We start from the raw sequence: 13974 nt of genomic DNA on the forward strand, positions 1-13974 counted from the left end.
AGGACAAAGGCCTTTAGCTGGAGAAAGTTGGAGGGGGGACAGATCAGAAGCAAGAGACAGCAACCCCCAGGGACATTGGTACTGAAAAGTGGTTTAAATGAGAAAGCAAATGAGATTATATGAACAGTGCCATGTTTTCAGACTTCTGATTATCGGTCCTGAGTTCTGGGGTGGAGTAAAAGAAGGGAGGCCGCTCAGCCCAGAGTGTAACTGAGAAGAAATTTCTCATGGCCTGGAAAGTGCTGGGACCCCTGCCAGGGGCTCGGAGCCAGGCAGGGAAGGTGGGTCAGAGCACTTGGTTTCCAAGGGCTTCATCTTACACTTGATCCGAGAACTTGGCCTAACCTTCACCATAGGAGCGGGTGGAAGTTTACGGTCTCCTTGTCTACGATCTGAGGTTAGTGAAACTTTCAAGGCCGCTCGAGCCTGGGCAGAGAAGCGCTCCCGCCGTGCAAGGCCTGAGAGCAGAGGTGGCACGGGTCTGGAATTAGGGCTCGCCACACACCTGCCTGCCCCAGCGCCCACCATCAGTGACGGAATGAATGGGTCCCCCTCTGCTTCGCTCTCTACGCCTCAAACCACACATCTGCAAAATGGGGATGCACACCATTACTGCACACGGCCTGCTAGGGTAAACCAGCTAGAAACGTTGTCGCACACGTGTTTTCCTTCTGCAATCCAGTGTCACAGTGCTTGCTGCCTCCAACAAGAGAGTAAGGAGACTGGCTCGGGGAAGACAGACTTTAAGGCATAAAGGACACTGATTTGCAACTACTGGATTCAGTGTCGGGCCTGGGAGCAGGGGTGGAACTCACAGGGCGCTCATGGGAGATGTCTGTGAGTGTCGGTCCATAAGCTGGCTGAAGCCACCCACTTCACCGAGGAGAGTCCCCAAACGTAATTGAAGCTTTCGTGGAAATACAAAGCCCCTAAATCATGCCTTCCAAAATAAAAATAAAAATAAAAAGACACTACGGCTGCAATATCATGCTCTGTGCTTGCTTTTATAGCTAAAACACAGATATATATATAGAGAGATATACGTATTTTATAAATTTGCAATCCAAATACCCCAGTTGTATTCACTTCCTCAGTACATGAAGGGTGGTTACGAGGACAGAACCCAACCCTCTTTTTCCCCACGGAGGGGAAATGCGACACACGAAGGCTTTATCGTTTAGGAGGACAGACAAAGTTAGATCTAGCTTCCCGGCTGAGCCGACTAAGAACTTCCTGATCGACCCTCGATTACAATGGATTGTTCCGGGGGTTGTGCCAGTGCACTGGAACAAAGCAGAAACTTATCTGCCGGATACAGTCGGACACCATGCTTTTTTAAATCAGGAGAGAAGGTCCTTTCTGATCCTAAGGGCTTGGCGCAGGGGACCTAGGAAAGGCATGGTGGGCCAGGGCACAGCGGAATAGACTCATCTCAACCTCGCTCTTCTTTCCCTGACTCCCTTCCCCTTGTCAGATGCAGCCCCTGATGTGTCTAGGAGGTACTCACCTACGCCCCAGGCCAGGTGAGCGTGTGTGAGTACTCCCCAGTTCTGCATCGTCCAGATGTTTCCTGAGCGTCTAGCACGAGGCAGGCGCAGTGCTGAGTTCCAAGGCTGTGCGCGTGACCCAGCCCTGGGGAAGGCCAGAGCCTGGTTGGGAAAGTGAGAAAAACACCAAACCTGGATCCCGCCGCTAGAGAACACCCTAGGAGTTTCCTCTCCACCAATCTCCAGGGAGAAAAGTCATTCCTGTTCAGGGCTCGCCCACCTCAGGGCTTCTAAGGAAGAGCATAATGGCGGCTGGGGAAGGCAGCCAGTGCTGGCAAGAGGTCAGAGGGGAGATGCTTTGTCATCACGTCACTTTCTGGCCCGAACAGACACGGAAACTCCCAAGCCCTACTCAACCAAGTTTGAACTTGGCATTCTAGGCTCTCCAGAAAATAGGTCTGCCTGCTCTGTCCCTAATGATGGCTCACATCCACCAAGGGCTCCATCTGGTGCAAATGCGGCCCTGTACGGAAGGTCTGAGGCATGCCACCTTGTTTAACCCTTGGCAGTAAGTGGCAGAGAGGATTCAAACTCAGCTAGTCTGACCCACAAGCGCATACTCTTAACCACGGCCCACATCCCATGAGCCCCTGCAGCACTGGCCTCTGGCCTGCACAGGGAAGGGCACACCCCCTGTCCCTCTGCCCATGCCACCACCCCTGCCTGTGTCCCCAGCATCCCCAATGCCCACCTGTTGCTACATGCCACCCGGCCACAGGCCCGTCTGCTACTCCCTTAGTTGAGCCTTCACTGTCACTCGGTCTCTTGACTCCTGCCACAGTGTCACACCTGCCCTGGTGCCGTCCCGCCAGCGCTGTCCCCCGCCAGCGCCGTCCCCACCAGAATTTACTCCAAAGGCAACAAACCCAATGCCTACAGGCCCCAGGGGGTAACAAACATGGGAAGCTGGGGTGTGTGAGACCACAGGTGCTCCATGCTCATCTCGTGACCAAGCATCAGGCCTGCTTGATGATGCCACTTCTGAAAACACTGTTCAGGCAGAACAAAACAGGTTACCCGGTCTCCACACCCAGCTCCAACCACTCCTCGCAGAGCGTCCTGCATGAATTCTCAGACACTCCCTGGAAACATGACCATGTCACTCTCTAGTTGAGAGCACCCTTTTGGGCCTCTCCATCACCCAAGATGAGGTCCCAGCTCCTTGACCTGCCCCTGAGGGTGGAGGGGGACAGAACCTCCAAGATCGAGAGCCAGTCTGTCCTCCCCACCCTCCAACCCAAGCACCCCCCACACCCACCCACTCCTACACCTCCAGGCCTCTGCCCCCTTGCTCCCTTCCTCTGGGACGGTCTTTCACTCCCTGCGCATCTCCTTAAAGACTCGGCACGCTCAAACACAGTCTCTCTAGAGCTTCTCCTAATGCTGCTCCAGCCCCAAATCAGGCAGACCGACTCCTCCTACCCCATATCCCACCTCCCCTGCCTTCCTTATTCTCCCAACCTCCAAATCCCTTCCACGGTTATACACGCCGCAAAAGGAACACGTTACATACTCATCTGCCTCGCAGCCAACCAGACTATCAATCCTTTCTTCACAAGCCATAACTACATCTGATACATTCCTTCTGACCTCCATAGCAGTTGTTCTAAGTTTTTCAAAAACTACACAGCTGCCAGCTGAAAACCTCTACTTAGTTTTTCAGTTGACAAGACGACAGTGATTATTAAAATAAGGAGAATTAGGAGACGGACACTAGCTATCAGACTACTACTTTTTTTTTTATTTCTAACACCTACTTGAGTATTCTACATCTCAAAATAAAAGCCAAAAAAAAAAAAAAAAAAAAAAAAAAAAACCACCCCCCCCACCTTGACGAAAAAGACAGTGGGTTCCAGAAAAAAAAAAAGCCAAAAAAAAAAAAAAAAAAAAAGAAGAAGAAGTCCCAGCCAGCTTGGATCAAATAGCTAAGAACAGAGAGGAGGACCTTAAAGTTGGACAGAATGCAGATGAGAAGAATGGAAAATGGGCGCTCCAGCAGAGTCATGTGAATCGTAGCCCAGAGGGAGGAAAGGATAAACAGAAAAGGAAGACGAAGGGGTTTGTGGGGAGATGCGCCCGCCTGCTCTGTCCGCTTATCCTTACGTGCCTGGCACTTCTACCCCCTAGCTTCGGCCTCCATTCCACGGATGGATGAAATCTGGTCTTTCTCTAGGCAAATCATGTGCAAGCAGAGAGAAAAACCTCCCGGCCGGTTCTGATTCCCACTGAATGCCACCCAAAGGTCAGGAACATCTCACACGCCACAGTTCCTTGGTCGATTGTGTACTGTTCCCTTGTTTCGAAGTAGCTGATTCTAAACAGAAAGCCGAGGCTGAATCGGGGTGCTCTCGCTCAGAGGTCATAAAGCAGCAGCCCACCGACCAGATTTTATTCGGTTGGCTGTGTTTAAGAAATGAGAACTGGTTACCGAGATTTAAAAATCAGAAGACTTCCGATTAAAAGTGTAGGTTTTGACTTCTCTTGATACAGTGGAAAATCTGGTAACAACCAGCCTGTGATCCTACAGGGCAGCAGGTGCCAGAGTGAAGGGGCAGGTGAAGGGGCAGCTGCTGGGAAGTGAAGCCCCAGGCCTGCCGGGCCCCAGGACCTATGCTACAAGGTCAATTCCGTTGAACCAGATCCTCATGAGTGGTTCGAGTAGAGGCAGAACTGCACATTTTTACAGCGAAATAAGTCCCTCCCACAAAGAACAAACAAGGCAAAAGGGGCCCCTGGTGCCAAAGGCAGCCCGAACACCCATGACCTCAGTTATCCAATCCAAGGACGTCCTCCAGGGGGATACCCTGGGAACCACTGACCTCAGGGGGTCGCCCTCCTCAGGACCCCAGCCAGCCTTTTGAGCCTTATGCCACACTCCCACGCTGGTGTTCCTTTGTCCTTCCTTTCTATTCCCCAATCTTGACTCCTGTAAGTTCTCATTTTCAGCCCCACCACCGTGATGGAAAATTGAGCCCAATGCCTGTGTGGAGGAAGAGCTGAGGAAGGGCATGTGTGGAGCAGAGAGCCAGAGTTTTCTACTGGGGGGAATCATGGGTGTCCTTTGTGGTCTGGTTTTTCACGTGCCCATGTTTTCTGGTTCCTCTGTGATGATTCAATAGTTTGTACAATGATACCCCATCAGCTTGGTTATTTTTACACTATGAAAAGAGCTCTAGGTATGGAACTCCTATTTAGAATAACATGCCTCGTAGGAAATAAAAGTTAAAAAAAAAGAGAGAGAGAAAGAGAGAAAGAGGGAAACTGACTTCCTTTTAGAAGAGAAAATTCAGCCTAAAATTCTCCCTCTACCACTGAGCTTACCTCTTGGCACGCGGCACATGAGTTAAGGGCCTGAGTCTGGGGTCAGAAGACATGAGTTAGATGCTGTGGCCCTTCCTGGCTGTGTGACTTTGGGTAAGTTTCAACCTCCCAGAGCATCGGTTTCCTCGCCTGTGTGCGAGGCTCCTGAAAGCGCCGGCCACACACACCTGCTGGGACCACCCAACGAGGGAGCCAGCACGAGCAAAGTGCTTCTGGACACTGGCTGGCATGTGGTAGGGGCTTCGTACCCGAGAGCCACGATCTTCATTGTGTATGACCTTACTCAGCTGGACTGACGGGGCGAGAAGGGAAGGAGTGAAGACACGTCCAAATGAGGGAATTTGCCCCAGCAAAGGGATAAGAATGGAGAGCTGCCCCGTGGGCTCTCTGAATGCCAAGGTGGGATGGAGGCAGTTGGGAGACCGCCGTCGGTCTTGGGGCTTCCCCTCAAGAGCCTGGGTTTCCCTCCTGGGCCACCATTTGAGGCAGCCTCGGGGAAGGCACCGCCATCAGGAGCCCCAGAGACGCTCTGCTGTGAGCCATCCAAGCCCTCCCATGTTCCCTCCCTGACTTGGAGGCTGAGAAGCTGGCTGCTCTGGCTCATGGAGCACTCCAGAGCAAATGTGAACAGAGACCACCCCCCCACGAGGCAATGGGGGAGACAGCAAAGCAGCCGGTGCTCTAGCCCGCACCCAGCTGCCACGACCGCCATTTCGCCACGGCGGCTTTCTGTGTGCGGAGGGGAGAGATGGCATTTCGTAGCGGGGGGCCCAAGGCAAGAGACAGGATCCCCCGTCTGAGACGCGGAGAGCCGAGGAAACAAAGGGCTTCCAGTCTGGGTTATGAGGCTGGAACCCAGCAGGCTGGGTGCTAGCTCATTTTAATGGGTGCCTCCGCCGGCCTGGTGACACCCAGCATTCTGCCTTGGTGAGGCCCGAAGAAAGCCCAGGGAATGACTCTGCGGAGCCAAATGCCCAGGCTCCCCGGGAGGCTGTGAAAATCTAATTGCTGTTTGGTCTCCAGCTGCCATGCTACCTCGGCTTCCTGGCTTGCCAGTGGCCACCCGCAGTGCCAGGGGGGAAGCAGACAGGATTCAGATCCTGGCCTGGGTTCAGAACCCCTGCTCGTGTACCATGATGTTCCAAAGAAGCAGCCCAGTCTCCGGCGATGACAACAATGCCTGTGACTGGCCGAGCACTTCTCATGGGGAGTATGCACATGATCTCACTAAATCCCAACAACCCTCCTGGGAGATGCTAGTGTGACCCCACTCTACAGACTAGGAGGCTGAGGCTTACAGAGGCGAAGATCCCTACGTGGCTAGGACTGGAAGCCAGGAGAGTCCACATGCTGAATCAGTCTACCACCCAGGGTATCACAAGTGGCAAAAGCTACATCAGTCCCTTGGGCGGTGTTCACTCTTTGGCGAGGACACTGGGCAAGAATCGTGGGCCCAGACTTCTGTGATGGAGAGGTCACCTTGGGGTTGATCATCCTCAGGTGGACAGCCCCCCCTGCTCTTTCCCAGCTCATCCTGGCTACACCTGCCCCAAGGCCAACAGCTCTGGCCCACCTTGACTGAGCCTGGTGCCAGCTGCCTCTGGCTGCATGAAGACTCTAGAAAAGGAGCCAGGATGCCACATGTTGGCCCCCTGCAAGGTGACAGTGGCCCTCTACACTGTTAGATACGGCACTGAGCGAGGTAACTCCCGATGACATGCTACGCATCAGGGTGAAGAAGGAAGCGGGGGCTCCTCTGTTTTGTTACCTTAGGCCTTATCCCTGCATGGCTTGTCACCTGGAAACCAGGGACCACCGGCACCAAAGTAGCCCCATGAGACGAAGTGTCTTGGCCCTGCCCCTCGACCCCAATCCTTTTTATACCCAGAGAAAGCGTAGTGCAGGCCCATCTTAGGCAACTGTTGGGTCAAAAGACAATGAGAAGGCAAACGGTGAGTGTGACCAGAATTCCCTTGGAAAATCCTTCGTATTGCCCGCAGCACTCAGACACTATGGTCTAGCTGCGGTCTAGACCATGATACACAATGCAGACCGTGGGCTATTTCGAAACGACGCTGTCAAATGCCAGCCCCACTGCCCGTTTTCAAGGTTATTCCTAATTTCCAGGCTTTAAATACCTCTGCTTCTACCTGCGTCCTTTATCAAGCTGACATCTTCTGCCTATGAGTCATTCATTAGCATTTCGGCAGCCGCTCTTATAGCCCAGAGACGTCTGAGTCTTGGATAAAATCCATTCTTGCCCACAAAGGGGAAAAAAACAATCCCAACCCTCCAGTTTCCTGTGGAGATAACACCCCACCATAGGCCACCCCTAGCGTAGGGTCAAAGGTCATAGGCAGCACAGCCAGTTTCCTGTATACTTGGATCTGAGGAGTGTGCAGGAGAGTTACAGGCCGAACTGTGTCTCCTCTAAAATTCCTATGTTGAAGTTCTAACCCCCAGGACCTCAGAATGTGGCTGTATTTTAAAGGGGTAATTAAAGTAAAATGAGGTCCTATGGCTGGGCACTAATCCAATCTGACTGGTGTCCTTGTAAGAATGGATTAAGACACAGACACCCAGTCTGAGGGACAAACATGTGAGGACACAGTCAGAAGGCAGCTGTCTGCAAGGAAAGCATGGAGGCCTCAGAAAAAAAAACTAAGCCCGCTGACACCTTGATCTTGGACTTCCAGCCTCCAGAACTGTGAGAAAATGAACTTTGGTTGCTTAAGCCCCCCACTCTGTGCTATTTGTCATGGCAGCTGGAGTGGACTAAAACAAAGGAGTATACAGGTACAGAGCCAGCAGAAGGCCTCAGGGACAGCTGCTGGGTTGGGTGGAGACCCAGGCCCGACCAAGGCTTATGCCCTTAGAAAGCTGGCTTGGTTCTCAGCGGCTCATGCCCACGTTGCTGCCAACTCTGCTGAAGGCCTCTGCCTGAATTCTGCCAACTCCTTGATACCGCAAGGGTTTACATCAGCTACAGACTGGGGGTGATGGCAGCAGCCTCTAGGACGATCGGCTGTACTGTGAGCAAGGAGACTCCGAGCACTGGTTAGGAGAAGAGGCAGGGGGAGATGCTGCCCACCTCTGACCAGGGCCCTGACGGCCACTCCCACGAGCTAGCTACACGGCTCCAGAAACCCAACGAGGTTTATTTCCACCATGATTTGTTGAGTACCTATAATACTGCAGGCATCAAGCCGGGTGATACCAAGATGAATGGAACTCGGGGCCCAGGAGGTAATCAGATGGTTAAACAAGTCACTATCACACAGTAAGCTACTTGTAACAGTGGAAGCCTCATCTAGATACCAAAGCAGAAAAGAGCAGTGAGTAATTAGCCGTGTCAGGAAGGGGAGGTTCGGTGAAGCCTTCAAAGAGATGGGATTATCAGCAGGATTTCCAAGACAGAACTGGAAACAAGAAACAACAGCAAACAAGAGGCTGGGAAAGGCACTCCAGACAGCAACACCAGCAACGCAGAGAGGTTTAAGAATGCACGGCGGCTTCTCAGACCTAGCAGCAGTGTGACACTGCGGGCTAAGGCCGGAAACGGGACCATTCAGGCAAGAAGGTGCCAGAGCATGCAAGGCCTTGTACGCCGGCTAAAGAGCCTGGCTTGCATCCCGTGGGGGACAGGGAGGTCCTGGGGAGCCGCAAGCTGGGGAGAGTACTGGGTCCGATTTGTGTTTTAGACAGGCTGCTCAGACAGCAGGGACGGGGGACCTTGGGTAGAAGGTCAATGCCAAAATTCAAGGACGAAATAACACAGGCCAAAACTGTCCTCGGACAGGCCCGACCGTTTTGCCAATGAGCCTTAGTGGATTATACCTATTAGTTCTTGGAGGTTTGAGCAAATGACCTAGTAAGAGGGTGGGGGGAAACTGAGGCACCAACACACTGTGCAGAAAGCACAGTTTCCCTGGACCTTGATGGTTTTATATTTCATTGTTTTGAAACAGCCAAAGAAGCCACCAACTTCGCCAAGATAGGAATAGCCTCACTAGCGGCCCATCCAAGGTTGGTTTTATTGTCTATGTGGCCTATTTCCCACTCAAGCTCCATCAGTGGTTCAAAACCTGATCTTGACACAGAACTAGGCTGCTCTTCCCACTTTGATCTGCAGGACAGCCAGACACCCTGGCCATCAGCTCTGATCCTGTGGAAGGACCTAAAAGAGGCACCCATGACAATGACCAGGATTCCAATTTAGAATCTTGAGCCCGACGACTTCCAGAATGATCCACACCCTTAGTATGTCAACCGCCCACCCTTGCAGTCCATTCCCTTGTTGGCCGTGGACCTGACCACCCCCCCCTCACTAGGGTGTATCCTACTTTGAAGCTGAGACTAAGAGGGGTTGCCTGGGTGGCCCAGTCGGTTGAGTATCCAACTCATTACATAAAACATTAAAAATGAAATAAAAATGAAGCTGAGGCTAGGTCACATTCATTTACATCACTCTCTTCAAAGCACCTTACATAGTGGTGTGGTGGTGGATATCAGAGGAGCATTACTGCTTACTAGCTGTGTGACCTTGGACTTGTTACTTAACCTCTCTGAGGCTGTTTCTTCCTCCGTAAATATGGAAAATAACAATTTTATCTTCAGGTTATATGATGAGATTACTATACGTAAATGCTAAGGGCTAGTACTTGCATTTATTAAGGGCTTGTGATGGAACAAGGAGGAGAAGCAGGAGAGCCAAACAGGAAGGAGGGGGAGGGGAGTCAGGCAGTCCTGGGTTCAAATCTATGCTCAACCACTTGCTTGGCTGTGTGACCTCGGGCATGCTATTTTATCTCTCTGACTCATAGTCTCCTCCTCTGTCAAATAGGGATAATACTGCCTACCCTGCAAAAGGATCTCAGTTAAGATAATAGATAAGAAAGAGCCTAACACTTAGCCTGCCGGCTCTAGGGCATTTAAGAAGTGAGCCTGAAGTCAGAGCCACCGATTTCTGGGCCCTGAATGGTGCTTAGGAAAGAATCTGATTTCTATTCTAACCTTCCTGGACCACCCAGCTCTACCATTTTAAGTGGGGTGAACACGCTGTGGCAAGGACAGGCCAGTTTATAGGGAGCCAGGCCTCCCACAGCACGCCCATCCACAGGAACACTGCTGTCCTTCATCACTTCCAAGGGAAGGCTGCGGAGCTCCCTGAGACTCAACTATGTTCTCTCTGGACAAAGGAGATGGGAGAGCCAGGCTCGTCTTTCCCTGGCCATAAGTGTCTTCGCTTGTGAACTGGAGGACAGCAGTACCCTCTCTGTCCTGGCTCAGGAGCATGGCTAGCGGATGGAGGAGATCCTAAAGTGTTAGTACCTGACATCTTAGGACCCTCCACAAAACCAAAGTTATTTTCAGCTCTCCTGGACCCAAGGCCTGAGCTTATGAGGGAAATGGCTCCGGGACAAGGACCAGAAAGCTTTTTAAGGTCTCTCATTCTGCCAGAAATACAATTAAACTGTAAAAAATTTAAAGCTCACCTCTCTTGGGCTCACTTTGTGCTAGGCTCTGGTTTAAGAGGAAGACAAAGCAAAACCTCACACCCTCAAATCAATGGATCACGACAAATGCTTGCTCCCCTCCCGCCCTGTCCTGGGCAATGCAGGGACTGAGTTCCAGCGTGGAGAAGCAGTCATCTCTGCTTTCCTGCCAACAGTTTCAGGTTGGACAGAGGAGGCTGGTGTTGAAATCTGTTTCTTTTTTTAACACGGAATGGGGCAGGGAAACTAGCCAAAGAGCAGATTTGCCTTTGCCCCACCAAGCACCCACAAACAAAGCCAGGGTACCTCAAGTGCAAGGGAAGTAAGACTCTGAGGGAGGGGAGAGCCCTGGGAGGGCAGGCTGCTCCCTCTCTGGAAGCATCTCTAAGCTGGGGATGCAAGATAGGACCCCACGGTCTCCCAGTAGTTTGTGTCCAATGTGGGGTCAGGCATTAGCGTACATGTGTCTAGCTACCAGATGACCAAGCCCACAATTCACCCCCTGAAACAGAAAAGCTGTGCCCCGTCCCTGGCGCACCCCACAGTCTTACTTCTGCTAGGCAGCTCCTCTTGGCCCAGGCCGTTGGAGGGAGCTAGTGGGGCACCGCCACCCTCATCCAAGGTCAGAATGAGGGGAACGTCGTCGTCTAAACTCACGGCCATGCTCTCTTCTCCTGCAGCCCTCAGGATGCGATGTCCAGAGCTTTAAATAGTCTCTGCTTTGAGCTCCCCTTCAAAGCCACTGGCCCAGAGGTGCTTCCCAGAAACTCCTCCATCGGAGGCATCTTCTAGGGTTTGGGGGATAAAAAGAGAAAAACAATGATCAAAATACAACCACTACTGACGAAAATGTTCTGGAATTAGAGGGTGGCAATGGTTGCATAACCACGCAAATGTACTAAAAACTACTGAATTGTACCCTTTGAAATGGTGGATTCTTTATGGTATGTGAATCATTTCTCAATAAAGACTATTACTGTAATAGCATTTAAATATGGGGGGGGGACTCTGTAAGAACAAATACTGAAAATGTAAGCATAATTATGTCTGGAGATTGAGATTATGGCTAAGATGTTCTACCTCCATCCCTCTTTATCCTTGTTTATGTGTTTTGTGAGGATTTTAAAGATTTAAAAAAAAAATACAACCATTAAAATAACAGTAGTTCATACTCAATGAACACTTACTAGGTACCAGGGGTTCTTCAAGCAATTTTTAAGTAAATCTGATTGAAACTTCGTAAGAGTAAGTAGGATTATTAGCCCCCATTACAGAGTGGGAGAGTCTAGGCTCAGAGAGATTAAGTAACTTGCCCAAGAACCCACAGCTAGAAAGCCAAACTTTGAACTACACAGTCTGGCTCCAGACCTGTTACCCTATCCACTACACTACAGTTTCTCCGAGACCCAGCCTTGGTATTTACGAAGCACCTAGCTTCAATGACGTGTAGCATTAGCGTGCCAGATCACCTATGCGTGCCCCTATCATTCTTATATAGGCATTATTCTCCTAGATTTAGGTTTTAGGAGGAAGGAGAAGAGTGTTTTTTAAAATGAAGTCCAGAGTCACACAGCAAAAGCACTCATCCTGGACTCCCAATTTTAAAACACTCAGAACTAGCCTGTTACAGTTCCTATTTATACACATTCCCATTTCCGCTGAGTAGGACCATACGCAAAGTAAAGACTCAGCAGATCTGACAGCCGACCTTTGAACTTGAAAACAGCAGCAGGTTCCTTCCTCAAGCTGAGGCCTTGTGGGCTCAATCAAGTCGGCCTCCAAACTCACCCACTAAATGGCAACCTGGCAATTTGCATGTTTCCCACATCACCACCGCAAGTTCCTGTGCGTCAATATCTTCTTAAAACTAGGCAGCGAAAGTGAGCGCCATTCTGTTTGCTAAGCCTGTCGCTCTCTGTCCAGCCAACTTCCTGTAAGACTTTTTTTTAAGTTCTCCCCAGGTCTGGGGATTAATTTTACTTTGCAAGCTCAATAGTGGAGAGACAAAAGAGGAAATCCCATATGAGATGCTACCATTCAGCTGTCTTAAGAATTATATGTTTTGTTTATTTTCATTTTGGTTTAACTTTTTACCACAGGTATTTTCAAATATACTCAAAAATAGAAAGAATATGTAAAGGAACCTCCTCGTATCCATCTATCACTCAGCTTTGACAATTAACAACTTGCCACTCTCTCCCATGTTTATTTTACAGGCGAGAGAATCAATCAACCTTCTCGTCTCGAGAAGAGGTTTCTAAATTTTTATTGCTGTTATTGTAATGGTTAGAGGTTTTTATTTTAACTGTTTAATACGTGACTGTTTGGTTGCAATGCATGCAGTATCTTAGCTCTGTGGATCTCAACCCAGGTGACTTTGCTCCCCAGGGGATACCAACATACGGAGACATTTTAAATTATCATAACTACGGGGTGGTGGTGCTCGAAGGCAGAGGGCAGGGATGCCCCTAAACATCCATCCTACAATGCACAGGCGAGACCTACCACAATATCAAAATATGTGGCTCAAATGTCAGTAGCGCTGCTGTTGAGAAATCCTTTTTAGCTAATACCCCACTTCACAGATGAGGAAAACCGGGACTTAGAGGGGTTAACTTAACCTCTTACAAGCAGGCAAGTTGTAGAGCCCAGATTTCACAGGGCAGTCTGAATTCAGGGGCCTCCCCACTTAATCATTACCCTCTACCTCCTGGCAGGTCCAGGCCCCCAATTTGAATTCAAGCCCATCATTTTGTAGAGAGGGAAAAACTGAGGCCCAGAGGGGAGAAGAGACTTGCCCAAGGTCACACAGTGCAGGACTCCTGAGTCCTAGCCCAATGCTCCTTCGGCAGGCTTAGCTTCTCCCTCTACAGAGGACCCAGAAGGGAAGGGTCATCCGTGGGGTCAGGTCCCAGGAAAGCGGGCCAGCAGCTATCGCTGACCCGGGCACGAGTCTCTGTGCGTGGGGCGCCTCAGGGCGCCAGGGAGCTGAGCAGATGGCGGGGTGGGGTGGGGGACAAGGAATGCGGGCTCCAGCCCCACGTGCTCCCAGCCCTGGTCTGGTCCCCCGCGTGGGGGTCGCCCCAGGAAGCCGGGAGTTAGGAGAGCGGGCGCCAAGCCCCGACCCGGGCTGGAGGGAGAAAAGCGCGGCGATAACTTCTCCGCAGCCCGTCTGGGCCCGCCCTGCCCGCCTCCCTTTGCCCAGGGCACAGCGCAACCCTTCACTCCGCGCCCTCTGACCCCTGACCCCTGACCTCTCCGTCAGGCCATCGCTCGCACCCCTCGGATTCTTACACGCGCCGCCCCAGCAACCCGGACCGCGCGCCGGGGTCCGCACCGCGCAGCCCAGCCCGCGGGCGCCGCCGCCACCAAAGCCCCGAGCCTGGACCCTTCGCAGCCACCGCAGGCGCCGCCACTTCAGCCGCTGCCACCACCGCAGCTGCGCCCGCTCTCCCATCCGCCGCCTACCGTCCCTTCAACCCCGCCGGCCCCGCCCCATTTCTCCTTTGACGCGACCTATTGGCTACCTAGGCTGCATGATGAGCTCTGATTGGCCAAGCCTCACGTCTTTCCCCAGTTCTCTCCCGCTGCTGATGCCCGAGTCCCTGCCC

General features: G+C 51.6%; 1 protein-coding gene across 2 annotated transcripts in view; it reads right to left on the reverse strand.

Annotated features, from left to right (window-relative positions):
- Positions 1 to 13831, reverse strand: part of TPCN1 (two pore segment channel 1) — a 58815-nt gene extending 44984 nt beyond the window's left edge. Inside the window, exons 1-2 of one of the 2 annotated variants that reach the window (XM_040619899.1) lie at positions 13658 to 13831; positions 10915 to 11151 (exon numbers count right to left, since the gene is read on the reverse strand). In XM_040619899.1, coding sequence (XP_040475833.1) covers positions 10915 to 11026 — 112 coding nt within the window. In that variant the 5' untranslated portion in view covers positions 11027 to 11151; positions 13658 to 13831. Of the gene's footprint in view, positions 1 to 10914; positions 11152 to 13617 lie in introns of both variants that reach the window. The other variant, XM_040619900.1, reaches the window with a different exon arrangement.
- Positions 13832 to 13974: the final 143 nt, after the last annotated feature.

The sequence above is a fragment of the Ursus maritimus genome, unplaced genomic scaffold, assembly GCF_017311325.1.
Source record: "Ursus maritimus isolate PB19 unplaced genomic scaffold, ASM1731132v1 scaffold_33, whole genome shotgun sequence".
NCBI classification, from domain to species: domain Eukaryota; kingdom Metazoa; phylum Chordata; class Mammalia; order Carnivora; family Ursidae; genus Ursus; species Ursus maritimus.